Source organism: Schistocerca nitens, chromosome 7 (genome assembly GCF_023898315.1).
Source record: "Schistocerca nitens isolate TAMUIC-IGC-003100 chromosome 7, iqSchNite1.1, whole genome shotgun sequence".
Lineage (NCBI taxonomy): Eukaryota > Metazoa > Arthropoda > Insecta > Orthoptera > Acrididae > Schistocerca > Schistocerca nitens.
In genome coordinates, this window is record NC_064620.1 from 154787471 (window position 1) to 154802290 (window position 14820).

The 14820-nt window shown below is 38.9% G+C and overlaps 1 protein-coding gene across 2 annotated transcripts in view; it reads left to right on the forward strand.

Annotated features, from left to right (window-relative positions):
* The first annotated feature begins 959 nt into the window (after positions 1–959).
* LOC126194827 (ubiquitin carboxyl-terminal hydrolase 20) overlaps positions 960–14820 on the forward strand; it is a 186111-nt gene continuing 172250 nt past the window's right edge. For both annotated transcript variants that reach the window (XM_049933156.1, XM_049933157.1), the window contains exons 1-2: positions 960–1238; positions 9170–9251. In XM_049933156.1, the coding sequence (XP_049789113.1) occupies positions 9174–9251 (78 nt within the window). In that variant the 5' untranslated portion in view covers positions 960–1238; positions 9170–9173. The remainder of the gene's footprint in view (positions 1239–9169; positions 9252–14820) is intronic.

A 14820-nucleotide genomic window follows, 5' to 3' on the forward strand; every position in this document is an offset into this window, starting at 1 on the left:
AGAGTATTCCAGTCAACATTGTCAAAAGCTTTCTCTAAGTCTACAAATGCTAGAAACGTAGGTTTGCCTTTTCTTAATCTTTCTTCCAAGATAAGTCGTAAGGTCAGTATTGCCTCACGTGTTCCAACATTTCTACGGAATCCAAACTGATCTTCCCCGAGGTCGGCTTCTACCAGTTTTTCCATTCGTCTGTAAAGAATTCGCGTTAGTATTTTGCAGCTGTGACTTATTAAACTGATAGTTCGGTAATTTTCACATCTGTCAACACCTGCTTTCTTTGGGATTGGAATTATTATATTCTTCTTGAAGTCTGAGGGTATTTCACCTGTCTCATACATCGTGCTCACTAGATGGTAGAGTTTTGTCATGACTGGCTCTCCCGAGGCCATCAGTAGTTCTAGTGGAATGTTGTCTACTCCCGGGGCCTTGTTTCGACTCAGGTCTTTCAGTGCTCTGTCAAACTCTTCACGCAGTATCTTATCTCCCATTTCGTCTTCATCTACATCCTCTTCCATTTCCATAATATTGTCCTCGAGTACATCTCCCTTGTATAAACCCTCTATATACTCCTTCCACCTTTCTGCCTTCCCTTCTTTGCTTAGAACTGGGTTTCCTGCTTAAAGATGGATAAATAAATAAATAAAAAAAATGAAAAATTCAAATGTCAAAACTTGACTTCACTCTATACTTTAGGAAGCCATTGTATCAAAAATGCTGAAAAGCTAATAAAGATTTGAATTTAGTATGGATGTCATAGTAGCATCTTCATGGGTAGGAATTGCTTACTTAGAAAATGTTCGAGGTAGTTTAAAATAAGAAAATATGTTCTCCTGCAGCTTTTCGGATAATGTTCGATGCGTTTTGTAAAGTCTCAATTAAAGATATGAATTATTCCTTGCAGCACTGACATTTATTTTATCTTCGGTTTGTACTCTTTGTCATTTTTGTTGCCTGTGGTTTTGTGATGATACAGTATTGAAATTAATTGTTGTGTGTAGTGAATGTGTCAAACGTTATTCGTCGATGGGCATTGACTTGTGGTCTTACATAGTTTGTGGTAAAATCGTGCGTGCTTCGTAACAGTAATGAGATGATGACAGCGAAGAGGAAAAACTATTGACTGATCTAAATGTGAGATGTGTATTGCAGTGATGTGGTGTATTGCTGCTGTAGCACCAACCGAATACCATCTTTAATCGTTTAAAAATTGTGTCTAGGCGAGCTACGAAAAACTGAAGGTATACACGGCAATGACTTAACAGTTTTTCGAATGCATTTCGTAGCCGTTATTGCGGTGATACAGAAGTTAGAATTTGTTTATTAGGCTTGAAATTTTATGAGAGCCTCGTAACCAGTATGTAAATGTCACATACATAAACAGTTAATCGTTTTTCTTTGCTTCTTGCAACGATTGTACAAAAAAATCAAAACAACGGACTCTATAAGTTGCCTTGCCATAAAGTAGGTTAGTGTTAATTAAACATATACAATATGTGAACAGCTGAGTAGTAACTTGACAAGGCTAGGGAGAATTTAGCTATTGACGATACAGTTTCAGCGGGTCCCTGGTAGGTTGATTCGTGATTTCAGGCTCATAGCTCCTACCTAGTTTGTTTGAAAACGCAGATGAATTATAATTTTCAGCGTTTACCATATTTGTGGTGTTGTTAGTGGTCATGACATTGTGCAGTAGCGTACTTGTTTGTACTGTAATATTAGTCTCTCTCTCCCTCTGGTTCATGGACCATAGCAGAAACTGATTTATTATACTTGGTGCGAGACTAATTGGTAACTCGCACAACCGTATTGATAAAAAAACACACACACATATGCATATACCAATACGAGAAGTATGTTTTTATTTTTATTGTGATCATGATTGAGTGACATATAGCCTATGGTGAATTTCAATGTTTTATGGTATTCAGAAAGAAATTTTAATTCCTTTCCACTCCTCCACCCAACCTTTTTGAGGTGTACAAATGAATGTGTGTGCCTCATATATAGTAAATAGATAAAACATCTAATTTTGTCACAATATTTTTTGCATGAGGAGCTATACTATTGGAAAGGAATAGTACACATTAAGCATTAAAATCATAATAGTCTCTCTTTCTTTATCATTGGCACATATTAATTTGTACTTTCACCCGAGTCGTTACTGAAATATGCTACTTTCCTAATTTCTATTGCTTTCTCGTAAACAATATAGGTTCTTCTTGCCTTGGTGAAGTGTTTCTGTCCCACGTGTAGTCTATTGGCTCTGATGACTCTTAATATAGACAAATACACTAGTTTTTTCCTTTTTCTCTCTGATCATCCAATGCTGCAGTAAAATAAGAAACACAACTGTCGTCGCTGTGTTGTGCAGATTCCTCGCCTGTTATATTCACTGCTCGAAATGCTGCTGATGAATCCCATACTGGTTTGGATTAGATTGAAGATTGGAAAGCTTATTACATCTTTCTGTATCATGGGCCTGTGACACAGGCCTCAGTTCTCTTTTTAGCAGAACTCGCGGGTGTTCAGTACCATTCATCTGCTTTTACTTGTGATGTCGCTGTGTACGTCACAGGTCAAAGCCCACACATGGTATCGGACGCTCCTGTCGACCCTATATTACATTTGTAAAATATCGTGTTTGCAGAGAGCATGTTATAATGTGTGTAATGGTGCGCATTAGTGTGCGATGTTTGTTACTAAACTGTTTGAGAGTGGTGTTAGTGCTATTTGAATCCTTGAGTGTTGTTTATGAGAATACATTAGGAAGGGTTTATTTCACCTTGTTAGTGAATTGTTGTGGTGTTTGCAGTTATGGGCAATAGATTTTTGGCTTTGGAATTACAGGTGCAGGGTGTTGTTTATGGTTGGAGATTTACAGTGTGTTAACTGTAAGACGGCAGAGTTGTGAGGAGTATGGGGAGAGGAGGAAGCAAGCATTGGCTGGCGAGGGGAGAGGAGCTGTTGGCGGGGGGGGGAGGCAAGGCACACCTACCAGTTGCAATGCTGGCACTACAAATTGCGCGTCATGCTTACACGAAAGCAGACGAAAGGCTTGGAAGTAAAATACACTTTAAATGTTGTTCGTAAACGAAACTGAAATCGTCATGTACCTTATAATCTATATATATAAAAATGAATGTATGTGTGTTTGTCTACAATGCGCTCACAGACTATTCATCTGATTGCAATGAAACTTTGGTGAGTTGTTCTCCGTAGGCCTACCGGTAGGTGTTGTTGGCGACTCCCGAGATGGGCCAGCAACTGCCTCTTCACTCAGTTTGATAATGTTTAGCACAACTGCACAATAAAAACACGCAGAACAGTACAGTGCAAAACAATAACGAAGCAGACGACAATGGCTACCTTGTACAACACAGTCAGCTACATAATATTGGCAGCAGTCGAAACTGCGTGCCTACCGAAGCCTCCCGACGTTTACCGACTTCTACCGATTCAGGACTAGGGAGAGGTCTGCCATCTAAAAGTTTACACACTGTAGTTTTATCCTTCTGCTGTTGATACATCCGTATCAACAGCATTTCACAGTGGGGAATGACATTCTGAACATGATTAAATTCCTACATCGAAATGTTGAGTTTGTGGAGAATGTGTAAGATTGACCACAGCTGCCAGGCCTTGAACCAGAGACCAGTATATGTGGCGTTGTCACTGAACGATGTGTGGTATTCTATGTGGATGGTTCCCGGTTTGAGAAGTCTGGTCTTGCTGTGTGAGAGATTCTGTTGATGACAAATTGTTTTTCTAGATTTAGATTTATGTTTTGGCTGACTTATATTGCTAAGTATGGTTTTTAATTGTAGTATTTTGGTGTGTAGAGTTTTATGTGCATAATTGTGTGTTTCTTGTGTATTGAAATTTGTATTAATTTCTCATTATGTTGTTAGATGTTGGTAATTATGTTGGATTGTAGGTGATTGGTAGGCCTACTATGGACGTTTTTACCTAATGAACAGTTCGACTGATGTCGTTGATATAACCTTTAGTTTTTGTGATTTTTCACTATGTGTAACTGTCTTGCTTTCATCATTTTGTCGTGTGATGTGGTTTAGGATTTTTGTGGTGATATTGGTCCTTCAAGTCAAGCTATAAAGCTCAACTCATTGTGTTGATATTGTGTCTTGTTACTTTCCCTGTTTTTTCACTTGGTGTGTAGTGCAGTTTCTTTTAGGCTTTCTATATTGGTGTCAGTGTTTCACATTGTGCTGTATAGCTCAACTCCGGTTGCTGATACCCAGTTTTGTTAGTGTTCGTGATTTTTGGCTTGGTGTGTACTGAAATTATTTTTAGGACTTCTATACTGATGTTTGCCAGCCCTATATCATGTTTCTGTTGTTGAGAGTTTTGTGTATTTTACTGTTTGTGTGGCTTCACTGTTGTTGTATTAGATTTTAGTTTGTCCCATCCAAAACCCCTACTTTCATGTGGTAGTTCTATTGCTTGAATATTTGTTATAAAGAATTTTTACAGTTTTTTTTTACATGATGACTATATTTTGGACTTTGGAATTGTTTGAGGTTAATTGTCGCCATCTTGAAATTGTGTTTGTGTTGCATCTTGGAATTTGATATGTCATTGGTTGAAGTCAACGGGTGGTATCGGATGCCCTGGTGTATGTGGAGACCATAAAAGGAACTGTGATACAAAATTAAAAGATGCTCATTAATGATGGGCATCATGTGAATTACAGTTGTGATGGAAGTGATGGAAACATCTGAGACTTCAGTTGGAGCTGTAGGATTATTATGTGAAACAGTTGCAAATCTGTTAGTTGATACTTTAGATTACAGACTTCTCCTTTCACTGTGAAGGTAAAAATTTGTTTGGTTTTGTAGACAAGGAAAAGACCCAATTTTCATGATAATAATACTTCAACTCAGAAAGACGCAGCTGTTTCTTTATTTAACATAACACAGTGTTAGTTAGCTGTATCTAACATCTTTAATGAATGCAAACACATCTATGAGAGAATGTTGTAAGATCATATTGGTGAGAAGTGCATGTATTCAACAGTTCACATATTGTTGCCAATCCACAGGTGCTCATTACGGTGACAGATAATAACTGTCATGTCCGTAGTGTTCACAAAGCTGTGATATTATTGTAGTCAAGTCTTCAGAGGAAGCACTTGAGAATTCATAATACCCATAAACAGATGGCCCTAGTGTGCCAGTATTGATATTTTCGAGAGGCGTGTACAGGACCTGAAGATGGCATATTGAATTGCCGAAACTCGTAGCAAAAATTAAGCCAAATAACTTCTCAATTTGCATAGCTGTTTGGCGAATTTCTTTGTTAAATATTTCATCAGCCACTGTCCTACGTCCACAATGGATCAACAGAGACTGTGTGCAGATTTGTCAGTTTTCAGACTACCCCCACTTCCTCCCCCTCCCTCCTGCCTCACCCAATGATCCGCTATACTTTATAAACTCGGAACATACCTTCCTACAAGAAACCAGTCTAACATAGACCTATTGCATATGCCCATCTCGTGGGCACAAAACACAATCAGCAAGTGAAAGCACCAATAATAAGTAAAGAAACACTTTGCCATATTACTGGCCTAGGTTTCTCAAGCAAGGAATCCCTCTTAATCGACCTCCAGATATTGTCACAACACCACATATACTTACCCCACATTTATAACAAAGCAACTTGGCTCAATTTCATTAATTCACCGCAGTATTTACACTTTGCACATTCCTTGTAACAGCTGAAATTTGATTATAATGGCTATATAGTCACCCATAGTGGCAACTAACGCATCAGTCTTAATTTCATCATCTTGTAACAAATGAAATAAAAAATTTAATTTCATGCTGCTAACAACAGGATGAATTAACAAATCCAAAGCTGAAAACAAATCAGTTTCCAGTAACTAAAGGCATTAAAATAACTAATAAAAACTCCCAGAGCACAAAGTAACATACAGCACTATGTCAAATGCCTCACAAAATCACTCAAATAAAACTCCTAAACATAGAAATTCAACCTTAGAGAGCCCCACCACAGATGATAAAAAGCCATCTCCAAACACAATGCATTCCAAATGCACTGCACAAATGTAATGTCACTGCAAACAGTTAGAAGGCTGGAAATATGGATGGAGAAAGCACAATCCGTAAAAGTTGTGAATATTTTAAAATTTATACTACTTTAGAATGGTAATATATTTGCTAAATCGTTTTTAAATGGTATTAGATTTTCCAGAATGAAATTTTCACTCTGCAGCTGATAGGAAACTTCCTGGCAGATTAAAACTATGTGCTGGACTGAGACTCGAACTTGGGACCTCTGCCTTTTGTGGGCAAGTGCTCTACCATACAGGAGAGCTTCTGTGATGTTTGGAAGGTAGGAGACGAGGTACTGGCGGAAGTAAAGCTGTGAGGACAGGTCTTGAGTCGTGGTTGGGTAGCTCAGACAGTAGAGCACTGGCCCCGCGAAAGGCAAAGGCCCCGAGTTCGAGTCTAGGTCCTGCACAGTTTGATATTAGATTTGTCTGCTTTATGCGAGGGAGAACCATGTCAGGGATGTAAATACACTCCTGGAAATGGAAAAAAGAACACATTGACACCGGAGTGTCAGACCCACCATACTTGCTCTGGACACTGCGAGAGGGCTGTACAAGCAATGATCACACGCATGGCACAGCGGACACACCAGGAACTGCGGTGTTGGCCGTCGAATGGCGCTAGCTGCGCAGCATTTGTGCATCGCCGCCGTCAGTGTCAGCCAGTTTGCCGTGGCATACGGAGCTCCATCGCAGTCTTTAACACTGGTAGCATGCCGCGACAGCGTGGACGTGAACCGTATGTGCAGTTGACGGACTTTGAGCGAGGGCGTATAGTGGGCATGCGGGAGGCCGGGTGGACGTACCGCCGAATTGCTCAACACATGGGGCGTGAGGTCTCCACAGTACATCGATGTTGTCGCCAGTGGTCGGCGGAAGGTGCACGTGTCCGTCGACCTGGGACCGGACTGCAGCGACGCACGGATGCACGCCAAGACCGTAGGATCCTACGCAGTGCCGTAGGGGACCGCACCGCCACTTCCCAGCAAATTAGGGACACTGTTGCTCCTGGGGTATTGGCGAGGACCATTCGCAACCGTCTCCATGAAGCTGGGCTACGGTCCCGCACACCGTTAGGCCGTCTTCCGCTCACGCCCCAACATCGTGCAGCCCGCCTCCAGTGGTGTCGTGACAGGCGTGAATGGAGGGACGAATGGAGACGTGTCGTCTTCAGCGATGAGAGTCGCTTCTGCCTTGGTGCCAATGATGGTCGTATGCGTGTTTGGCGCCGTGCAGGTGAGCGCCACAATCAGGACTGCATACGACCGAGGCACACAGGGCCAACACCCGGCATCATGGTGTGGGGAGCGATCTCCTACACTGGCCGTACACCACTGGTGATCGTCGAGGGGACACTGAATAGTGCACGGTACATCCAAACCGTCATCGAACCCATCGTTCTACCATTCCTAGACCGGCAAGGGAACTTGCTGTTCCAACAGGACAATGCACGTCCGCATGTATCCCGTGCCACCCAACGTGCTCTAGAAGGTGTAAGTCAACTACCCTGGCCAGCAAGATCTCCGGATCTGTCCCCCATTGAGCATGTTTGGGACTGGATGAAGCGTCGTCTCACGCGGTCTGCACGTCCAGCACGAACGCTGGTCCAACTGAGGCGCCAGGTGGAAATGGCATGGCAAGCCGTTCCACAGGACTACATCCAGCATCTCTACGATCGTCTCCATGGGAGAATAGCAGCCTGCATTGCTGCGAAAGGTGGATATACACTGTACTAGTGCCGACATTGTGCATGCTCTGTTGCCTGTGTCTATGTGCCTGTGGTTCTGTCAGTGTGATCATGTGATGTATCTGACCCCAGGAATGTGTCAATAAAGTTTCCCCTTCCTGGGACAATGAATTCACGGTGTTCTTATTTCAATTTCCAGGAGTGTATATACATATACTATAGTTGTGACACACATTACGTAAATTGAAAGTGGAGGGGAGGAGAAATAAAAGACAAGGAGCTGTTGATGTCGGTTGCATTGGACTTTATGTGGAATCAGTGGTGATGAGGGAAAATTTGTGCAGGGTCGGGATTCAAACCTGGGATCTCCTGCTTACTAGGCATTTGCGTTAAGCAGTGCACCACCCAGGCACAGTGTTTAATATGGTTGCACAGACTATCTCGACATGCCTCTCGGCTGACCCACATTCCCACCCAGCACCACGTATCGCAGTCAGCACCCGTGTTCATTATGCTCACTTCTTCGAGATTCTCACAGGAGATTCAATGTACTTGTGCGTCCGCACTGAGGTAGGTGGATTCATTGCCCATCAAGGCAAATCAGTTATATGAATTTGTGGTGTTTGTTCTTTCAGACATTTGGATACGTGCCGCTGGGTGGGGATGTGGGTCGGCCAAGAGAGGTGCCGAGATAGTCCGTGCATTTGGGATAAACACTCTGTCTGAATGGTGCAGTGGTTAACGCAAGTGCCTAGTAAGCAGGGGATCCTGGGTTCGTATCCTGGTCCAGCACACTTTTGCACTCATCACCTCTGATTCTGCATAAAATCCCAATGTCAGCTGGCCTCAATAGTTCCTTTCCCCTCCTCCACCTTCAATTTACATAATGTATACATATGTGTTTAACAAGGATAAGACATGTAGTCAACTGTGCCCATGTTGAAGGAACTATTCTGGCATGTGCCCAAAATGTTTGAGAGTGTGTTATGTATGAAATCTGGACTTGCAATCTCCCATTGTCTTGGCGTGGCAAGTAAACCAAAGATGTTGTGGAGAGAAACTTCAGACTCGTTTCACTTTCCTCTATGGGGCAAACTTGTGTGCAAGGTTTGTCAGCATGAGAAGCTGCAGCCACAGTATTCTCAGTTGTGGATGATGTATGGTGACCTGTCACAAGCTGTTTGTAGGCTATACATGATCAGTACAACAGCAGCTATAGCAGTCAGTTGTTTCTGACAAATACAATGAGAGATTTTGTGCAAAACTCAAAATTTTATGCAGATTTGATGTGGCAAAAAAAGAAAGAATGTTTTATACATAGTTGGTTTTTGAGGTGTCAGATTTCCAGAATGAAATTTCATTTTTAAAAGAAGTTCTTATTTTTACAGTGCAATGTCTGGACGACCACTGAAGTGCCCTCACTTGGCCAGCGTCGATGTTACTCACGCAGATATTGAGAAAGCGAAGGAGGTAAGAAGCCCGTAAGGCACCACAGTGTAGTTTTTCAATTGTTTATTTATTTATTTGTATTAATAACAGTGACTGCCTTAAACTAAGGAAATTGTGTTTGTCCTCTGAATTTCTGATAAATATATTTTTTGCTGTTGGGGTCATTCCATATCAAATCACCCAATAAAAAATAAATTTTACACCCACCTCCTTAGATTTTCATGAAATTTGGCTCAAATGGTTCTAATACCATCCTGACAACACCTGCAATTTTTTTTTTGCTGTATCTCTTACAGTTTTTTTTTTAAATTTTTAAAGTTTTTATGTTTTGTGTTTTCTGAACCTTCGGAAATGGTCAATTTAATTTGTATTCAAAACTTTAAATTTGCTTATCTTAAAAACTCTTTTAGATAACATCATGAATTTTTCCAGCAAGTTTATTTATTATACGTATTTGAAGATAAAAATGATGCTATTAAAATATATTAATATTTTCTATGAATATATATATATATATATATATATATATATATATATATATATATATATATATATATAACAGAGGGAAACATTCCACGTGGAAAAAATATATATCTAAAAAGAAAGATGATGAGACTTACCAAACAAAAGCGCTGGCAGGTCGATAGACACACAAACAAACACAAATATACACACAAAATTCAAGCTTTCGCAACAAACTGTTGCCTCATCAGGAAAGAGGGAAGGAGAGGGAAAGACGAAAGGATGTGGGTTTTAAGGGAGAGGGTAAGGAGTCATTCCAATCCCGGGAGCGGAAAGACTTACCTTAGGGGGAAAAAAGGACAGGTATACACTCGCACACACACACATATCCATCCACACATACAGACACAAGCAGAAGTCTTGAAATATGTCTGCTTGTGTCTGTATGTGTGGATGGATATGTGTGTGTGTGCGAGTGTATACCTGTCCTTTTTTCCCCCTAAGGTAAGTCTTTCCGCTCCCGGGATTGGAATGACTCCTTACCCTCTCCCTTAAAACCCACATCCTTTCGTCTTTCCCTCTCCTTCCCTCTTTCCTGATGAGGCAACAGTTTGTTGCGAAAGCTTGAATTTTGTGTGTATGTTTGTGTTTGTTTGTGTGTCTATCGACCTGCCAGCGCTTTTATATATATATATATATATATATATATATATATATATATATATATATATATATATATATATAAAACAGAGGGAAACATTCCACGTGGAAAAAATATATCTAAAAAGAAAGATGATGAGACTTACCAAACAAAAGCGCTGGCAGGTCGATAGACACACAAACAAACACAAATATACACACAAAATTCAAGCTTTCGCAACAAACTGTTGCCTCATCAGGAAAGAGGGAAGGAGAGGGAAAGACGAAAGGATGTGGGTTTTAAGGGGGAGGGTAAGGAGTCATTCCAATCCCGGGAGCGGAAAGACTTACCTTAAGGGGAAAAAAGGACAGGTATACACTCGCGCACACACACACACATATCCATCCACACATACATACAGTAATAGTGTCTCAATATTAGTGTAGAATCGTACAACAGACTGAAAGAAAACGTTCCAGTAATAGTGTCTCAATATTGGGCTTGTGTCTGTATGTGTGGATGGATATGTGTGTGTGTGCGAGTGTATACCTGTCCTTTTTTCCCCTTAAGGTAAGTCTTTCCGCTCCCGGGATTGGAATGACTCCTTACCCTCCCCCTTAAAACCCACATCCTTTCGTCTTTCCCTCTCCTTCCCTCTTTCCTGATGAGGCAACAGTTTGTTGCGAAAGCTTGAATTTTGTGTGTATATTTGTGTTTGTTTGTGTGTCTATCGACCTGCCAGCGCTTTTGTTTGGTAAGTCTCATCATCTTTCTTTAACGGATGTTTTGTTTTATAAGAATTGCAATATCTAGAGTCTCAGACCTGATAGAATGCTCAAATTTGTTTTAATTTACTCTTAAACATATAGGCTACTTGATAAAACAAAAGTAATGATGGCTTTTTAACATATTTATTAATTATAGTAGATTACATTAGAATTATGTACGAAGATAGTTTACTTACGACACTTATGTATAACCCAACTGATTGCTTGAAACCTTGAATTTTTTTGAGTAATTTTGTCTTTTTAATAAACATTAATGCTGATTCAAACTGTTTTTCCACTTCATCCAAGAGCTTTCAGTTCTTTTGATACAGTCTTTTTTGAAGTAATACATTCTCCCAGTGCCGCTTGATTGAGGTGCGTCTACTACACAGACTATGTGCTCCAAAGGCACTATGCAGGAATCTTCTCTTTCAGGCCAATAAAATGATGCAGCGGGTCCTGAAGGATGTAGAAATAGAATTTCTGCATCTTCTTCATCATTGAATATTGTTTTTACCAGTCCAAAGTACCAGTTACCATCATAATTTGCAGCCACATAGCAATTTATGGATGGTTCAACACGAACCCAATCAGAAGAAGAATGGAAAGAAAAGACTAAGGAGGGTTTTACACTATCTGTAGTCCTTCTAATTTCAAGGTTGTTTGTTGGAAGTGGTTTGAAGTTATGAAAACTTCTAGTTCCAGGAATGGTTCGGGTTGCTGAAAAACGTTTTTCTAGTTTTAACCGTAGCAAATCAGCTTCTTTTTTGTCAATAAAGTGAAAATGAATGTTCTCAATATTTTTTTCACAAAACTTATACACATCGATTGCTGTCATTATTTGTTCTTTGTCTGAAAGCTGTAGACTGGCTTTCCTTAAAATTCTTTTAATAGTTCCTCCTAGGCCATCACAAATTGACTTCCCATGACTTGTTGCAAAAAAAAGAGTGTTGGGCCTTCAAATTAAAGTCTCTCAAGTGTTCAGTCAAATTTTTAAAACTGTTTCTATTTTTGTACTGCCCAGCACAACCATCTGTAAAGTAGTGAACTGAGTCAATGTCAGTATGATGTAATGACAGCCACTTTGTAATTTCTTTTTGTACAAAGTTAACAAAACCAGTGTCATGTTCTTGGTCATCACTAATAAAACAGTGGTTGGAAACAAAAACATTGTTTTCCTCATTTCTTAGAAAAACTACAACTGGGTGTAGAGTACAACCACCTCTATTCCAGTGGTAACTTTGGATCTCACTTTGTATAACAAAGGAATAATTTTCACTGAAATCCATCACAATAATTGCTGTTTTGGGTGGTGGGTCTTCTTTCAATCTTTTAAAGGCTGCTGATTGGGATTTTGCTATAAACGAGTGTGGGGTGAGCTTTTCCAATGACCTAACCAATAAAGAAATGTAGTCTTCAACACTGATAGACTGTTTGATCATTTCTGCCCTGTCTGTGTTAACCCACTGACTGATTACAATTTCTTCTTCTAAATCATAATCTTCACTTAGTTTTTCAGTTAAGTACTCAGTTAGTGCAGTATTTGCAGGACAGCTGTCGCAATGATGTAGCATGCAGTTTTGGTTTTCCGTGTTGCACACAAGCATCTTAATTAGGTCTTTATAAGATTCTTCAATTTTCACAGCATCCAGTAATAGTTTAACATTCTGGTGGATACTGCATACACATACAGTGTGTGTGCCTGCAGCACCAGCAAGGATACACCATTTAGGTCTCAAGAAACAAAATTTTGAAAATCCTACTTCTACCTCGGGATTCTCCCATTTGAAAGAATAATAAGAGTTCTCTCAAGTTACACAAAATGAGTCTTTTTTGCATGTACACATTTTTTTGAACACTTACTTTGTCTTTTGTTCCAGGTAGCACTCTGGAACTTTCATCCTTTTCATAAAAATCTGTTACAAGTCTTACTGTATTTTCAGAAAGAGTTTTACCTTTTTTTGGACCAGGAGTTTCCAAAATACCCTTTTCAGATTTTAGCTTTCTAGCTTGTCGCACCATGTACTCACATTAAATTCTTTCATCACTTTATTTCGAGTCCAAGATTCTGGAGCCAAGGTCAGAATCTGGATTTTTCTAGACCTCCCAACAGATGAAATCTTCTCTTTCGTAAGAGAAATCATTACATCAAAATCCTTTGCTTTCTCAACCACACTTTTATCTTCTTCGTCATCATCAGAACTTGGTGCATCATATTTTAATGCTTTTGAAACCGCCTTTTTTGCAGTCTTTTCAATACTGCTAACCTTCCTTTTAAAATAAGACCCTTTACTTTGTTCTGACAAGCCATGAAGCTTTATCGGTGTTAAACCTAAATAATCAAGAGCAATGTTTGTTTGTACGAGGGATTCATTTCTGGATACCAATGATTCTAATTCAACCATGACTTCATCATCTGTTTCAGTTTCATTGACTTCAACTCTTAATTTTTCCTCACAAAAGTTACGGCATGTTGAGCAAAGCTTTTGTCCAGGTTTTATGCTAATATTTTTTGTCAGTAATTGTTTAGAAAGATCCAAGCCTACACTTCTCAACGATTTTTTGATGGGCTTTTCGTGTTTTTTTAGTGGGTCTAAACATGTTGTTTGATACTTTTAAAAAACATTTAAAAAGTAGTAGCTGTGGTGTGAACATATATTCTTAAATTCACACAGATTAATTCCAGATCGTAAGTGGATCAAATCTTTTTCTTCCTCACTCAATTCTGATACCGGTTGTAACTTTTATGAAGGTGTGTAGGTTGTTTGGAAACAGTCAGATTTTTTAAATAACCCTACATTACAGGTTTGAATATCTGACATACTGATTTCACTTTTGGTCTGATTACTGTTCTGGTTACTTTTATAGGATATTGGAAAAGAATCTCTGTAAACTAAGTAACAGTACTTAATGAGAGTTCGAATAAACTTAGTAAAACACTATCCAAGCACTATTTAACACTGTAATAATTGTTTACTTCAAAACACAGGAGTAACAATACAAAATCCAAGTGTACATTGTTACTCCAAGAAGACAAAAACTTATTTTCGGTGTCTAAGTCACTTGGTTTTTTTTATTTTTAAAATATAATTAATATTATTTTAAAAATTAGATAACTATTAAACAGGTTAAAAAGCCAACATAATTTTTCTTTTATCTAATAGCCTATACAATTAAGAGTATTTTAAAACAAATTTGAGCTTTCTATCAGGTCTGAGACTCTAGATATTGCAGTTTTTGTAAAACTAAACATCCGTTAGCTTAAAAAAAATAAAAAACTTGAAAATTTTTTTTCATTTGGAAGAATTTAATATATCTTTATGGTAATTTTTTTAAACATTTAGATATAATACACAAACTTATTCCAAAATTTCGTACTGATATCTTGAGTATTCTTTAATATACAAATTTTTTTAGTTGTGAGGACACGTTTAAGTTACAGTTTCCGACTGCTGAAACAACGCCAAATCTAAAAATTTTAAAAATTTATATAAAAAAAAACTATAAGAGATAGAGCAAAAAAATTTTACAAGTGCTTTCAGGATGATAAAAGAAGTAATTGTACCAAGTTTCATCAAAATCTGACATGGTTGGTGCCAAGGCCTGGGTGATTTGACATGGAATGACCCGTTGGTATGAAAGTTTTACTTTGCTTAATGAAAGTACATTGTTGTACCAGTAATCACTTTGCTGTCATGATTTTTGAATATCTATTTTATGA